At 44.7% G+C, this 14,397-nt stretch overlaps 1 protein-coding gene across 5 annotated transcripts in view; it reads right to left on the bottom strand.

The window, feature by feature from the left end:
- LOC131939337 (uncharacterized) overlaps nt 1–9,588 on the bottom strand; it is a 39,277-nt gene extending 29,689 nt beyond the window's left edge. For 2 of the 5 annotated variants that reach the window (XM_059297583.1, XM_059297580.1), the window contains exons 1-12: nt 9,371–9,519; nt 8,454–8,593; nt 8,094–8,263; nt 7,757–7,927; nt 6,825–6,904; nt 5,870–6,004; nt 4,730–4,781; nt 4,315–4,366; nt 2,481–2,592; nt 1,954–2,028; nt 787–993; nt 395–553 (exon numbers count right to left, since the gene is read on the bottom strand). In XM_059297583.1, the coding sequence (XP_059153566.1) occupies nt 395–553; nt 787–993; nt 1,954–2,028; nt 2,481–2,592; nt 4,315–4,366; nt 4,730–4,781; nt 5,870–6,004; nt 6,825–6,904; nt 7,757–7,927; nt 8,094–8,263; nt 8,454–8,524 (1,284 nt within the window). In that variant the 5' untranslated portion in view covers nt 8,525–8,593; nt 9,371–9,519. The other 3 variants (XM_059297582.1, XM_059297581.1, XM_059297584.1) reach the window with 3 other exon arrangements.
- Between the last annotated feature and the right edge of the window lie 4,809 nt (nt 9,589–14,397).

Raw genomic sequence — 14,397 nt, 5'->3', positions numbered from 1 at the left:
TTTTTCCAAGTTTATAAAGTGAGTACATTTCACGATTTCTGAATGGCAATTTAGCTTTACATCATTTTCTTTAAGGTTTAAAACTTTTATTTTAATTATACAAAATTTAATAGGCAATATATCCCTTCATATCACTAACTTTTCACCAAAGTTTTTTTTCTTTCTTATATAAACCAGAGGGTTTGCGACCTGGTTTTCTGCTTTTGTTAGTGGGGGAGGGGAGGGGGGGGGAGTCTGGATCCCTTTTTACAATCCTTTAAAATAATTTCCATTTGTACTTTTCTTTTTAATAATCTTTGTAATCATATCCGAACGAAGAAGAAGAAGATATCAGATCACTATCTTTCAATAATTATTTTTAGTTACACTTTTTAATTTATAACAAATTTCTTACTGCTTCAGCCATTAGAGAATTTTTGTTGTTGAGTTGCAGGACAGCCATGTCAACAGCAGCCAGTCCAACTCTCATACCTGGGCTGCCCCATACCTGAAGGACAAGCTCGTCTTTTGGTGATCTGCTGCTGTTTGAACCATTCAAATCTCTTATATTGATCTAGGAATTTAAAAATAGAAAGATTTTTTTACCAAGCTTTTGAAATAATTGACAATTATTAAAAATCAGGATATTTTATGGACCAACCTTAAACCAGGATAATTATTCTAATAAAAAGTTAAAATTTTAAAAAGTAAAGTGTTTTTATAAATCTTTTAAAAATAATGGCTCAACCAAATTAAAATTAATAGAATTTAAAAAATTTTTTTTTTTTTTTTAAAGTTGGAACAAACCTCTAGAAAAGCCAAAGGTCTACAGACAGGCAATGAGTTAAAAATAATTTTTTTGTCTGAAGATTTATGATAGAAGGCAAATATTTGAAAACTGGAAGATAACTCTCTGTACATCTGTCTTGGTAGTAGAACCGATGATGTCCCTTTGTCTGATCTTTGAGTCAGTGTAGTGAAGACATGGTAAGTAGGGGCAGTTAAAGCCACAACCTGAAAGTTACATGTATCAACATCCTGTTTTATAAATAAAAATTGCTTTATTCAATTTATAAAACAAATGCAATGATAATTTATTTTAAATTTATTCATTAATTGTTGGACTAGAAATATGAGGGTAACAAGTTGCCTATATAAAATTCTGAACTTTCATGACCTTTCTTAAGGTGAAACAAAATAGATGAAAGAAGATATTTATATCTTACGGCAACAGTAATGTTTTCTTACAGTTACAGTAATGTTTTCTTACAGTTACAGTAATGTTTTCTTACGGTTACAGTAATGTTTTCTTACGGTTACAGTAATGTTTTCTTACGGTTACAGTAATGTTTTCTTACGGTTACAGTAATGTTTTCTTACGGTTACAGTAATGTTTTCTTACGGTTACAGTAATGTTTTCTTACGGTTACAGTAATGTTTTCTTACGGTTACAGTAATGTTTTCTTACGGTTACAGTAATGTTTTCTTACGGTTACAGTAATGTTTTCTTACGGTTACAGTAATGTTTTCTTACGGTTACAGTAATGTTTTCTTACGGTTACAGTAATGTTTTCTTACGGTTACAGTAATGTTTTCTTACGGTTACAGTAATGTTTTCTTACGGTTACAGTAATGTTTTCTTACGGTTACAGTAATGTTTTCTTATGGTTACAGTAATGTTTTCTTACGGTTACAGTAATGTTTTCTTACGGTTACAGTAATGTTTTCTTACGGTTACAGTAATGTTTTCTTACGGTTACAGTAATGTTTTCTCACGGTTACAGTAATGTTTTCTTACGGTTACAGTAATGTTTTCTTACGGTTACAGTAATGTTTTCTTACAGTTACAGTAATGTTTTCTTACGGTTACAGTAATGTTTTCTTACGGTTACAGTAATGTTTTCTTACGGTTACAGTAATGTTTTCTTACGGTTACAGTAATGTTTTCTTACGGTTACAGTAATGTTTTCTTACGGTTACAGTAATGCTTTCTCCTGCTGATTCTGTAGATTTCAAATACTGCACTAATATAAGCCCATCACTGTCTTCCTGAAAAGAGTTTTGTTGTTTGAAATTTTTTGTTGTTGTTTGAAAATAGATTTCTAAAGCAATATAAAATACTTTTAGGTTTTATCCACATGCGCCTAATAGCCAGTTGACTCCGCCTGTTTTACTTTCTGGATTTGCTTCCATAGCCTTTGTACAGCCAAGAACAAGCTACAAGGCAACAGTTGTTTGATTTGCTTCCATAGCCTTTGTACAGCCAAGAAAAAGCTACAAGGCAACAGTTGTTTGATTTGCTTCCATAGCCTTTGTACAGCCAAGAACAAGCTACTAGGCAACAGTTGTTTGATTTTGAACTTTTTGCTCCTAAATGTGTAGCTGTCCCCAGCTACTGAGGCTCATCTAACTGGGAATTTGAACTCAAGACTTTACTTAAGCCACCTTGAGCTTCAATGGCTAAAAAAATTTCCCCAGCAATTAAAGATGGTTTTACTCACCGTTACAGGGCTCTTCAATGAGATGGAAATAAAATCTTCTTGGCTTGTGTGGTTGTCTGATGTTTGCTCTCTGCTGTCTGTAGCCTCAGTCATTGGGTTGCAAGACAGTTGACTGAAAGCAAATGGTTATTCCAGTGCAGGCTGTCTGGTACTGAATCATGTGGAAGTGGTGGCCCCTAAATCATCTGGAAGTGGTGGCCCCTAAACCATATGGGAGTGGTGGCCCCTAAATCATATGGGAGTGGTGGCCCTAAATCATGTGGAAGTGGTGGCCCCTAAATCATATGGGAGTGGTGGCCCCTAAACCATATGGGAGTGGTGGCCCCTAAACCATATGGGAGTGGTGGCCCTAAATCATGTGGGAGTGGTGGCCCTAAACCATATGGGAGTGGTGGCCCTAAATCATGTGGAAGTGGTGGCCCCTAAATCATATGGGAGTGGTGGCCCCTAAACCATCAGGGAGTGGTGGCCCCTAAATCATATGGGAGTGGTGGCCCTAAATCATGTGGGAGTGGTGGCCCCTAAATCATCTGGGAGTGGTGGCCTCTAAATCATGTGGGAGTGGTGGCCCCTAAATCATGTGGGAGTGGTGGCCCCTAAAATCATGTGGGAGTGGTGGCCCCTAAAATCATGTGGGAGTGGTGGCCCCTAAACCATATGGGAGTGGTGGCCCTAAATCATGTGGAAGTGGTGGCCCCTAAACCATATGGGAGTGGTGGCCCCTAAACATTCTCATTTATTCTTATATTGCTGACACAATATTTTAAGAGGATTTCATCAATGTATTACCAATATTGTATTTTTTAGATCTGTGACCTGGTTTTCTAAACCTGAGTTATTTCAGTGTAAACAGCCCCAGCACTAAAAGGGATCACAGGGCGCGGGTTTGTTTACACTCAAGTTTCATGGCACTCGGATGTTAGGGCGCGGGTTTGTTTACACTCAAGTTTCATGGCACTCGGATGTTAGGGCGCGGGTTTGTTTACACTCAAGTTTCATGGCACTCGGATGTTAGGGCACGGGTTTGTTTACACTCAAATTCATGGCACTCGGATGGACAGTGTCAAACTGCATCCATTTTTAATAGACGGGTGATATCCCTCCAAAATTTAATGTTTTATTTTTAGCAGAAACCTTTTCTGGTGCATTAACATCCCAAAGTTTGATTCTTTTATGGTGATTTGATGAAAGGTTTAGTAGAGGACAGAGGGTTGGTATGGCCCTTCCAGTACCATCCGGCTATAGAAATATACAAGTTTGTTATTAAATAGCAAGTTTTTGTTTTCATTGTTTTTTTAGAATACACATAGTGAAAATTTTGAATATACTTCATCAGAATATGATATAAAATTATCAAATTGGGGCATTGGATGTCATTCAAAATTTGAGAGTAAACCAAGTATTAGATCTTGTACTTATATATGAAGTTTAATCTACTAAGAAACAATTGCTATTATGTAAGTTGTTGTGTTCCCATGGAAATAAAGCACCACTTCCACTTAATGAAAATCATTCAAAAGTTGAAAGAAACCTAGGCATACAATGTAATAGTTATATTTGTGCCCACAGTAAACAGTACTCAAGTTAGAGAGAAACAAGAAGTAAGTACCACTTCCATTTAACCTACAAAATTTTGTGAATCTAACTCAAATGGCAAAAACTGTTGAAATTTCATGTACTGTTTGTTCAATATTACAATACTTTATGTACCCTGTACAAGAGAAATAAATAATGTTAAACTATAAAATATACTTATTGGCCTAGATATTAGTAGGCCTACAAAAAAGGTTCATTTATAAAATCCTTTTGATAGCTAGACGTAACAAAACCTCACTTGAAATTTTGTTTGATGATGTTGGCTGTTTTGTTTGGCTCCACTGGAGTGACTGAAATAATGTTAGCAGTAAAAAATATTTTCTACACTCTAATTGGTACTTACAAATTTAAAAAATTTCTTTTAATTTGTGTTTTTAAAAAAAAAAAATCAAAACTGAAAATTGTTTAAACAACACTCGTCCAGCACAGATCACAGTAATAAATCAGTCTTACAGTAAACCTCAGTCTTACAGTAAACCTCAGTCTTACAGTAAACCTCAGTCTTACAGTAAACCTCAGTCTTACAGTAAACCTCAGTCTTACAGTAAACCTCAGTCTTACAGTAAACCTCAGTCTTACAGTAAACCTCAGTCTTACAGTAAACCTCAGTCTGACAGTAAACCTAACACAGTCTTACAGTAAAGCTAACTTACCATAGTCTTGAACTACAAACTCTTGTACAACAGTTGAACAAATTTGATCTGCCTGAAATAAAGGGTTCAGCTCCATTAAGTCTATTACATGCAGATGTGCCAATTCTACCTGTCTGTATGTCTGCCTACCTGTCTGTGTCTGTGTACCTGTCTATGTGTCTGTGTACCTGTCTGTATCTGTGTACCTGTCTGTGTGTCTGTGTACCTGCCTGTGTGTCTGTGTACCTGCCTGTGTGTCTGTGTACCTGTCTGTGTGTCTGTCTACCTGTCTGTGTGTCTGTCTACCTGTCTGTGTGTCTGTGTACCTGCCTGTGTGTCTGTGTACCTGCCTGTGTGTCTGTGTACCTGTCTGTGTGTCTGTCTACCTGTCTGTGTGTCTGTCTACCTGTCTGTGTGTCTGTCTACCTGTCTGTGTGTCTGCCTACCTGTCTGTATCTGTGTACCTGTCTGTATCTGTGTACCTGTCTATGTGTCTGTCTACCTGTCTGTGTGTCTGTGTACCTGTCTGTGTATCTGTGTACCTGTCTGTGTATCTGTGTACCTGTCTGTGTGTCTGTCTACCTGTCTATGTGTCTGCCTACCTGTATGTGTGTCTGTCTACCTGTCTGTCTACCTGTCTGTATGTCTGTCTACCTGTCTATGTGTCTGCCTACCTGTCTGTGTGTCTGTCTACCTGTCTGTGTGTCTGTCTACCTGTCTGTGTGTCTGTCTACCTGTGTCTGTGTACCTGTGTCTGTGTACCTGTCTGTGTGTCTGTCTACCTGTGTGTCTACCTGTCTGTGTGTCTGTCTACCTGTCTGTGTGTCTGTCTACCTGTCTGTGTGTCTGTCTACCTGTCTGTGTGTCTGTCTACCTGTGTGTGTAACAATGTTATATTTTAGTTTGCAACATCTGAATGTTGGATGTGTGCATGAAAGTTGTATTAATGACAAGAACGTGTCATGAATGAATGAAAGTGAAAAAATGTCCAACTTTAGAGGCCTCACCTGTGTAACTCACCTGTGTAACTCACCTGTGTAAGTCACCTGTGTAGCTCACATGTAACCCACCTGTGTAGCTCACCTGTGTAGCTCACCTGTGTAACCCACCTGTGTAGCTCACATTTGTAACTCACCTGTGTAACCCACCTGTGTAACTCACCTGAGTGTGCAGACAAGCAGCAAGGCACCAGACTCCATGAGGGACGTGGGTGGGCAGCTCGTAGCTCTCCCCCCTAAAGGCAGCCTCGGCTGACAGCACTAGTCGCTCTAGAATGGTCTGGTTGCGGTCAATAGACTGACATTTTGTTGACAATCAAATTAAACATGTTAGACACTTAACATTTACAATTCATTTTTTTTAAATGTTAATAACAACATTAAGGATATATTACAATATGCATTAAAAAGTTTGTATACAAAGTAAACTTAATTTAAAATTTAAAAAAAATATTTTTTTTTTTTGCTTTTAATTTGAATAAATGTAAGCCAGACTTAAACATAAACACAACCCACAATTGTAACTTAAACATAAACACAACCCCCATGTAACTTAAACATAAACACAACCAACAATATTATTGTTACATGTGTGCTTTGTCTGTGGGGAATAGCAGTGGTTCATGGTCTACTGTCAGGGGTCTATGTCAACAGAGGTCTATGTCAACAGAGGTCTATTTAAGGAGGGGTCTATGTCAGCAGGGGTCAGGGAGGGTCTATGTCAGCAGGGGTCAGGGAGGGGTCAGGGAGGGTCTATGTCAGCTGGGGTCAGGGAGGGTCTATGTCAGCAGGGGTCAGGGAGGGGTCAGGGAGGGTCTATGTCAGCTGGGGTCAGGGAGGGTCTATGTCAGCTGGGGTCAGGGAGGGGTCAGGGAGGGGTCAGGGAGGGTCTATGTCAGCAGGGGTCAGGGAGGGGTCAGGGAGGGTCTATGTCAGCTGGGGTCAGGGAGGGTCTATGTCAGCTGGGGTCAGGGAGGGGTCAGGGAGGGGTCAGGGAGGGTCTATGTCAGCAGGGGTCAGGGAGGGGTCAGGGAGGGTCTATGTCAGCAGGGGTCAGGGAGGGGTCAGGGAGGGTCTATGTCAGCAGGGGTCAGGGAGGGTCTAATGCAACTCCTTACAGATTGGAACCAGATCTCTACCCTGACCAGTTGCCATGACAACCTCTGTAGCTCGTCTACTGCTAGGACTCTGAACCTGACTGAAAGAAACAAAAAACTGGCTCCAGATTGTCAGTTGATTTATCACACAGGCAGAGGTGTAGGCAGAGGTGTAGGCAGAGGTGTAGGCAGGGGTGTAGGCAGAGGTGTAGGCAGGGGTGTAGGCAGGGGTGTAGGCAGAGGTGTAGGCAGGGGTGTAGGCCGAGGTGTAGGCCGAGGTGTAGGCAGAGATGTAGGCAGAGGTGTAGGCAGAGATGTAGGCAGAGGTGTAGGCAGAGGTGTAGGCAGAGGTGTAGGCAGAGGTGTAGGCAGGGGTGTAGGCAGAGGTGTAGGCAGAGATGTAGGCAGAGGTGTAGGCAGAGGTGTAGGCAGAGATGTAGGCAGGGGTGTAGCCTGGTTATGTCCCCTCCATCTTTTGTTCTAGTTCTTATTACTAGAGATCTATGTCATTTACAATACAATCTATACGTATACAGTAACCTGTATTACAGGGACGTGTATTAGGACCTGTATTATAATTAAAGGACTTGTATTCGAACTTAAGTAACTGTAGCAGTCACCTGTGTTGTTACGGCAAGGTGGAATGTAAATCTAGAATTGTTACAGCAAGGTGGAATGTAAATCTAGAATTGTTACAGCAAGGTGGAATGTAAATCTAGAATTGTTACAGCAAGGTGGAATGTAAATCTAGAGTAGTTACAGCAATGTGGAATGTATTAATGTAAATCTAGAATTGTTACAGCAAGGTGGAATGTAAATCTAGAATTGGGACAGCAAGGTGGAATGTAAATCTAGAATTGTTACAGCAAGGTGGAATGTAAATCTAGAATTGTCAAGGTGGAATGTAAATCTAGAATTGTTACAGCAAGGTGGAATGTAAATCTAGAATGTACCCGTTTGTCCCGGTGCATAGATTGGCTTGTCCGTCTGAATGATGATCGCGCCGAGGTGCTGAAGGGACAGACTTCTGCTAGTGGTCAGCCCATCTGTTGTCATCAATAAAATAATACTTGTATCCTTGACCTTCTCCCACGGAAATAACACGCTCCACATCTGTGTGCCATCTAAAATCAAATGGACAGCAGTTCGAGAGGGGGGGGGGGGCGTTGATTGGCTACCTTATAGAAAATATTTCACTTTTTCAGTAGGAAGTAAGTTTGTGTGGAGAGCGAGGGGTCTGAAATGTGTAAATACGAAACTACCAAACTGGTAGCTCAATTCACAACTCACTGGAATAGAAAGTGAAAGTTGTCTTGTGAAGTAGTCGATCCGGAGTTGTACCTCTGTACTCCAAGTCAACTAGCTCCAAGTCATCCGAGTCAAAGTCGTACGCTGTGATGACTGCGGTACAATTGACATCATAAATTACTTTAGAGGGGACAGTCAGGAAATATTTTGTGCTGCAGAAAATTTTGGAGAAATCAGTTAGGCAACTCACACAACCCGCCCAACTCACACAACTCAAAAAATTTAGGTCAGGGGTGGGGTCTGGGTCATCCACGTGACATATAACGTAGATTGTGTGTCACGTGACATATATAATGTAGTATGTATATCTGGGAGTTTTAAAATCAGTCATTAAAATCTGACCTTAGACTAGCGCCTGTCAGGGCCAAGATCAAGGTCAACTTGAAGTGATGACCCAGTGACTCCCTGCTCATTGTATTGGTCGTCTGCTGGTTGGCACTGTCATTTTCTGCTGGTCACGTGATCATTTGCTACTTGCGGCTCTGTGACAGATAAAAACAGAAAGGGGTGGGGATCAGATCAAACATTCTGCCCCACTCTGGGGCTGACCCTCACTTTACGAGCCCCACCCCTAGTTTTCTGGTGCTAGATCTAGAGAATTCCATTCATCACTTCAGCCTTGGACGGTGAGCAGTTTTTGTACTGGCACAACGCGTTCCCTGGCCTACACGCGAGTGTTGTGTGTTCTTGGGTTTGTCTTGTCTACTGCACGGGACGGGAATTGTGTTGCACATGCGCACAAGTGGTTTTCCCATTTCTTGTAAACACTTTATTAAAAACACATGGACAAATCAAGGGGAAAAAAAACATTAAATGGTTAAGGGAAGTAATCGAGCGAGCGATCTGATACTGTGTGTTGTTGGTCATGGAAACAGAAAAAAAAACTAAAATTATCAGATCTATATTTAGTGGAAGTCAAACGAAAAATAGCCCAGCCGATTTCGTGATTTTAAATTTTTAGGGAGAACTTTCTGATGGTGTAGTGGGGTAGTGATCTCCGGAAAAATAATTTGCTTTGTGAACACTGGCTGACAATACACGGAACACACACACACACATACACACTCACACACATAGGCACACACCGACCTACACACATCTACACCAGACATACATTCAGGTCAACTTCTTTGCCGTACACGAGTTTCAGTCCTGAGATTGACCTACATCTTGACCTACATCTTGACCGATCCACATCAACCCAACGTCCTCCCACACAACCCAAACATCCAACACACATGCACCACAAATCCACTGACATCTATTTGTCAACAGAATTAGTTTCACAATCTTGTCACACTATAATAATCCATATTCGAATCCTACAGCTTTGGTGTTTAATCCGATAATCCGGTGAAAAAATTTGGCATCAAAACGCCAAGAAACCTGGCCAGTTCTATGCAATGTTCTGTATGAGACTTACCGTCTGATGGAGGCGAGTTATCCCGCCTGAATCAGTTGGTACATCGTCTGCCAGCCCCCCCCCCCCCCTTCGTGCTGCCACCGTCTTCCAGACGCCTGCCCAAAAAATGGCGCATTTTCTCAGAAAATAAAACATTCCTTTTAAACGTGGAATTGTTGATGACGAGGGAGTGGGTGGGGAGAGGGGGGAGCACGCAAAGAGATACATTAAATGAGAAAGTATAGCTGGTGACCATTGGCCCCGTGACCTTTGGCCCATGACCTTTGGCTCCATGACCTATGGTCACGTAACCTTTGGTGCTATGATAGTTGACAGAAACACGACGTAGTAACATATCAGAACATCAGAAAACAAGCCAATCATAACTACCCTAACCATAACACTAAACACTATTCCCCCCCCCCCTAAATTGAAATGTTTACACAAATTCAAATGTCTAAATTGAAAAATTGAAATGAAACCCTAATCCTGCTCCTTACACCTATGTGTATGGAGTCTTATATGTATATATATATATATATATATATATATATATATATATATATATATATATATATATATATATATATATATATATATATATATATATATATATATATATATATATATATATATATATATATATATACATATATGTGTGTGTATGTGTGTATATATATGATCTTGAATCTGATTGGCCCAAAGTAGACGGCGAGCAACCATTCATGTTGTAGGTCAGGCTGACATTTATAGGTTTCGTTCTCCTCAAGGTCACACGCGTCAGACAGGTACGACTGAGCACGTGCAGCTAATTTTAGCCTGCAGCCAGAAAAATGAGAATTATCTTTCGCGTCTGCTAAAAGCAGCTTTTGTTCGGACTCAGAAACAAAGCAAAACATTTGAAACTTCAGTGGCTTGATGTGACCTACACAGAAACATTGACCTTGACATAGAAACATTGACCTTGACATAGAAACATTGACCTTGACACAGCTACTTTTGGGCTAACGACCTTTACTGAGCTATTGGGCAGGGAGATAACACAGGTTCTCAAAAAAACATGCACAGTCGCGGTTCTTGGAATGGCTGCTGGCCGAGGATTGCTCTTGGTTGAGGGGATGGGTGGGTTGAGGGGATGGGAGGGTTGAGGGGATGGGTGGGTTGAGGGGATGGGTGGGCTGAGGGGATGGGTGGGTTGAGGGGATGGGTGGGCTGAGGGGATGGGAGGGTTGAGGGGATGGGTGGGTTGAGGGGATGGGTGGGCTGAGGGGATGGGTGGGTCTTGGTTGAGGGGATGGGTGGGTTGAGGGGATGGGTGGGTTGAGGGGATGGGTGGGCTGAGGGGATGGGTGGGTCTTGGTTGAGGGGATGGGTGGGTTGAGGGGATGGGTGGGTTGAGGGGATGGGTGGGTTGAGGGGATGGGTGGGTTGAGGGGATGGGTGGGTTGAGGGGATGGGTGGGTTGAGGGGATGGGAGGGTTGAGGGGATGGGTGGGTTGAGGGGATGGGTGGGTCTTGGTTGAGGGGATGGGTGGGTTGAGGGGATGGGTGGGTTGAGGGGATGGGTGGGTTGATGGGATGGGAGGGTTGAGGGGATGGGTGGGTTGAGGGGATGGGTGGTTTGAGGGGATGGGTGGGTTGAGGGGATGGGTGGGTTGAGGGGATGGGTGGGTTGAGGGGATGGGTGGGTTGAGGGGATGGGAGGGTTGAGGGGATGGGTGGGTTGAGGGGATGGGTGGGTTGAGGGGATGGGAGGGTTGAGGGGATGGGTGGGTTGAGGGGATGGGTGGGTTGAGGGGATGGGAGGGTTGAGGGGATGGGTGGGTTGAGGGGATGGGTGGGTCTTGGTTGAGGGGATGGGTGGGTTGAGGGGATGGGTGGGTTGAGGGGATGGGTGGGTTGATGGGATGGGAGGGTTGAGGGGATGGGTGGGTTGAGGGGATGGGTGGTTTGAGGGGATGGGTGGTTTGAGGGGATGGGTGGGTTGAGGGGATGGGTGGTTTGAGGGGATGGGTGGGTTGAGGGGATGGGTGGGTTGAGGGGATGGGTGGGTTGAGGGGATGGGTGGGTTGAGGGGATGGGTGGGTTGAGGGGATGGGTGGGTTGAGGGGATGGGTGGGTTGAGGGGATGGGTGGGTTGAGGGGATGGGAGGGTTGAGGGGATGGGTGGGTCTTGGTTGAGGGGATGGGTGGGTTGAGGGGATGGGTGGGTTGAGGGGATGGGTGGGTTGAGGGGATGGGTGGGTTGAGGGGATGGGTGGGTTGAGGGGATGGGGGGTTGAGGGGATGGGTGGGTCTTTGTTGAGGGGATGGGTGGGTTGAGGGGATGGGTGGGTTGAGGGGATGGGTGGGTTGAGGGGATGGGTGGGTTGAGGGGATGGGTGGGTTGAGGGGATGGGTGGGTTGAGGGGATGGGTGGGTTGAGGGGATGGGTGGGTTGAGGGGATGGGTGGGCTGAGGGGATGGGTGGGCTGAGGGGATGGGTGGGTTGAGGGGATGGGTGGGTTTTGGTTGAGGGGATGGGTGGGCTGAGGGGATGGGTGGGTTGAGGGGATGGGTGGGTTGAGGGGATGGGTGGGTTGAGGGGATGGGTGGGTTGAGGGGATGGGTGTGTTGAGGGGATGGGTGGGTTGAGGGGATGGGTGGGTTGAGGGGATGGGAGGGTTGAGGGGATGGGTGGGTTGAGGGGATGGGTGGGTTGAGGGGATGGGTGGGTCTTGGTTGAGGGGATGGGTGGGCTGAGGGGATGGGAGGGTTGAGGGGATGGGTGGGTTGAGGGGATGGGAGGGTTGAGGGGATGGGTGGGTTGAGGGGATGGGTGGGTTGAGGGGATGGGAGGGTTGAGGGGATGGGTGGGTCTTGGTTGAGGGGATGGGTGGGCTGAGGGGATGGGAGGGTTGAGGGGATGGTCGGGTTGAGGGGATGGGTGGGTTGAGGGGATGGGTGGGTTGAGGGGATGGGAGGGTTGAGGGGATGGGTGGGTTGAGGGGATGGGTGGGTTGAGGGGATGGGTGGGTTGAGGGGATGGGTGGGTTGAGGGGATGGGTGGGCTGAGGGGATGGGTGGGTTGAGGGGATGGGTGGGTTGAGGGGATGGGTGGGTTGAGGGGATGGGAGGGTTGAGGGGATGGGTGGGTCTTGGTTGAGGGGGTGGGTCTTGGTTGAGGGGATGGGTGGGCTGAGGGGATGGGTTGGTTGAGGGGATGGGTGGGTCTTGGTTGAGGGGATGGGTGGGCTGAGGGGATGGGTTGGTTGAGGGGATGGGTGGGCTGAGGGGATGGGTGGGTTGAGGGGATGGGTGGGTTGAGGGGATAGGTGGGTTGAGGGGATGGGAGGGTTGAGGGGATGGGTGGGTTGAGGGGATGGGAGGGTTGAGGGGATGGGAGGGTTGAGGGGATGGGTGGGTTGAGGGGATGGGTGGGTTGAGGGGATGGGTGGGTCTTGGCTGAGGGGATGGGTGGGTTGAGGGGATGGGTGGGTTGAGGGGATGGGAGGGTTGAGGGGATGGGTGGGTTGAGGGGATGGGTGGGTTGAGGGGATGGGTGGGTTGAGGGGATGGGTGGGTCTATAAATAACACAACCAGCAGCCAAGACAGTCCAAACACGTGACATCGCTGCAGCTGGGATGTGACGTCACACCAAGGGTACCGACACACGTAGTCACGTGAGCTGCCTTGAGCGTGACATTTGACCTGATGTTGACCTGACCGTGACATTTGACATGATGTTGACCTGACCGTGACATTTGACCTGACCGTGACACATGTGGTACCAACATCACCAACAGTTTGTGTCGACAGCTGGCAGACAGCGTCTGGTACCAGTGGTGACCCAAGGTGCAAGATATGTGCAAGTCAGGTGCAAGATATGTGCAAGTCAGGTGCAAGATATGTGCAAGTCAGGTGCAAGATATGTGCAAGTCAGGTGCAAGTCAGGTGCAAGATATGTGCAAGTCAGGATTTATAAAGAATAGAACCAAACTTGCCCAAAGAGAAGGCTTTTGTTAATGTTAGTTTTGGCCGTCCATACATCACGAGCAGATAACTCTGTACATGAGCCAGATAAAGAGCCATGGGTTCCCGGTCATAAAGATCGTCTGCTGGCTACAACGGGTTGATTCATTGGCGGTTATCTCAGCAGTCGACATGACACACCACTTCCGCCCGCCCAGCCAATGGGGGTTCTCAAGTAGCTGCAGTTAAAAATATTATATTTCTAGAGCCGCGGACAACTTTTAAAATAAAAATCTCGTGACATTCGCAAAAAATAAAAAAAAATAAATAAAAAATTATTTTGCGAAATGAATAAAAATAAACTGGGAGTGATCTCACCGACTTCTCAAAAAACGCCTGTGAATTTATAAAGTACTAATAATATTTCGCATTGTTATACACATTTTGTTTGGCTTTCACTTGGTGTGCTTTTTCTACGAGATTCTATTAATTTTAAAAAGTTTATTAAGTAATTAAAAATGGATCAAAAATATTGTCTATATCCCGACTTTCCATCCCCCGTAGTGTTAAATAAGAATATTCGAGAAAGTTTAGGGAGATCACTCCCGGTTTATTTTTTACACGATTACAATACTTTCTCTATACTTCGTATACGAGAAAGTAATAACACCAACATCCACGGACGACATTTTTCCGGGTAGGGGGGGGGGGGGGACACTAGTAAAAGTATGTTTACTATATAAATTCCATCTCGTTCGTGGGGGGGGGGGAGGGGGGGAGCGGTAGAGTTTCTTTGCCACAAGAGATGCTTGGAAGAAACTCTGATGAACACATGCGCACACATTATATTCCGTATACGATACAGTAGGAAGGTTTAAAACTGTCAAAATATCTGCTAATTATGTGCACAATACTTCCTCTATACTCCGTAT

Source organism: Physella acuta, unplaced genomic scaffold (genome assembly GCF_028476545.2).
Source record: "Physella acuta isolate Inbredline_101_S28 unplaced genomic scaffold, ASM2847654v3 ptg000275l, whole genome shotgun sequence".
Lineage (NCBI taxonomy): Eukaryota > Metazoa > Mollusca > Gastropoda > Physidae > Physella > Physella acuta.
Note: the sequence above shows the minus strand (reverse complement) of the source record. Positions and strands in the feature narration are given on the sequence as shown.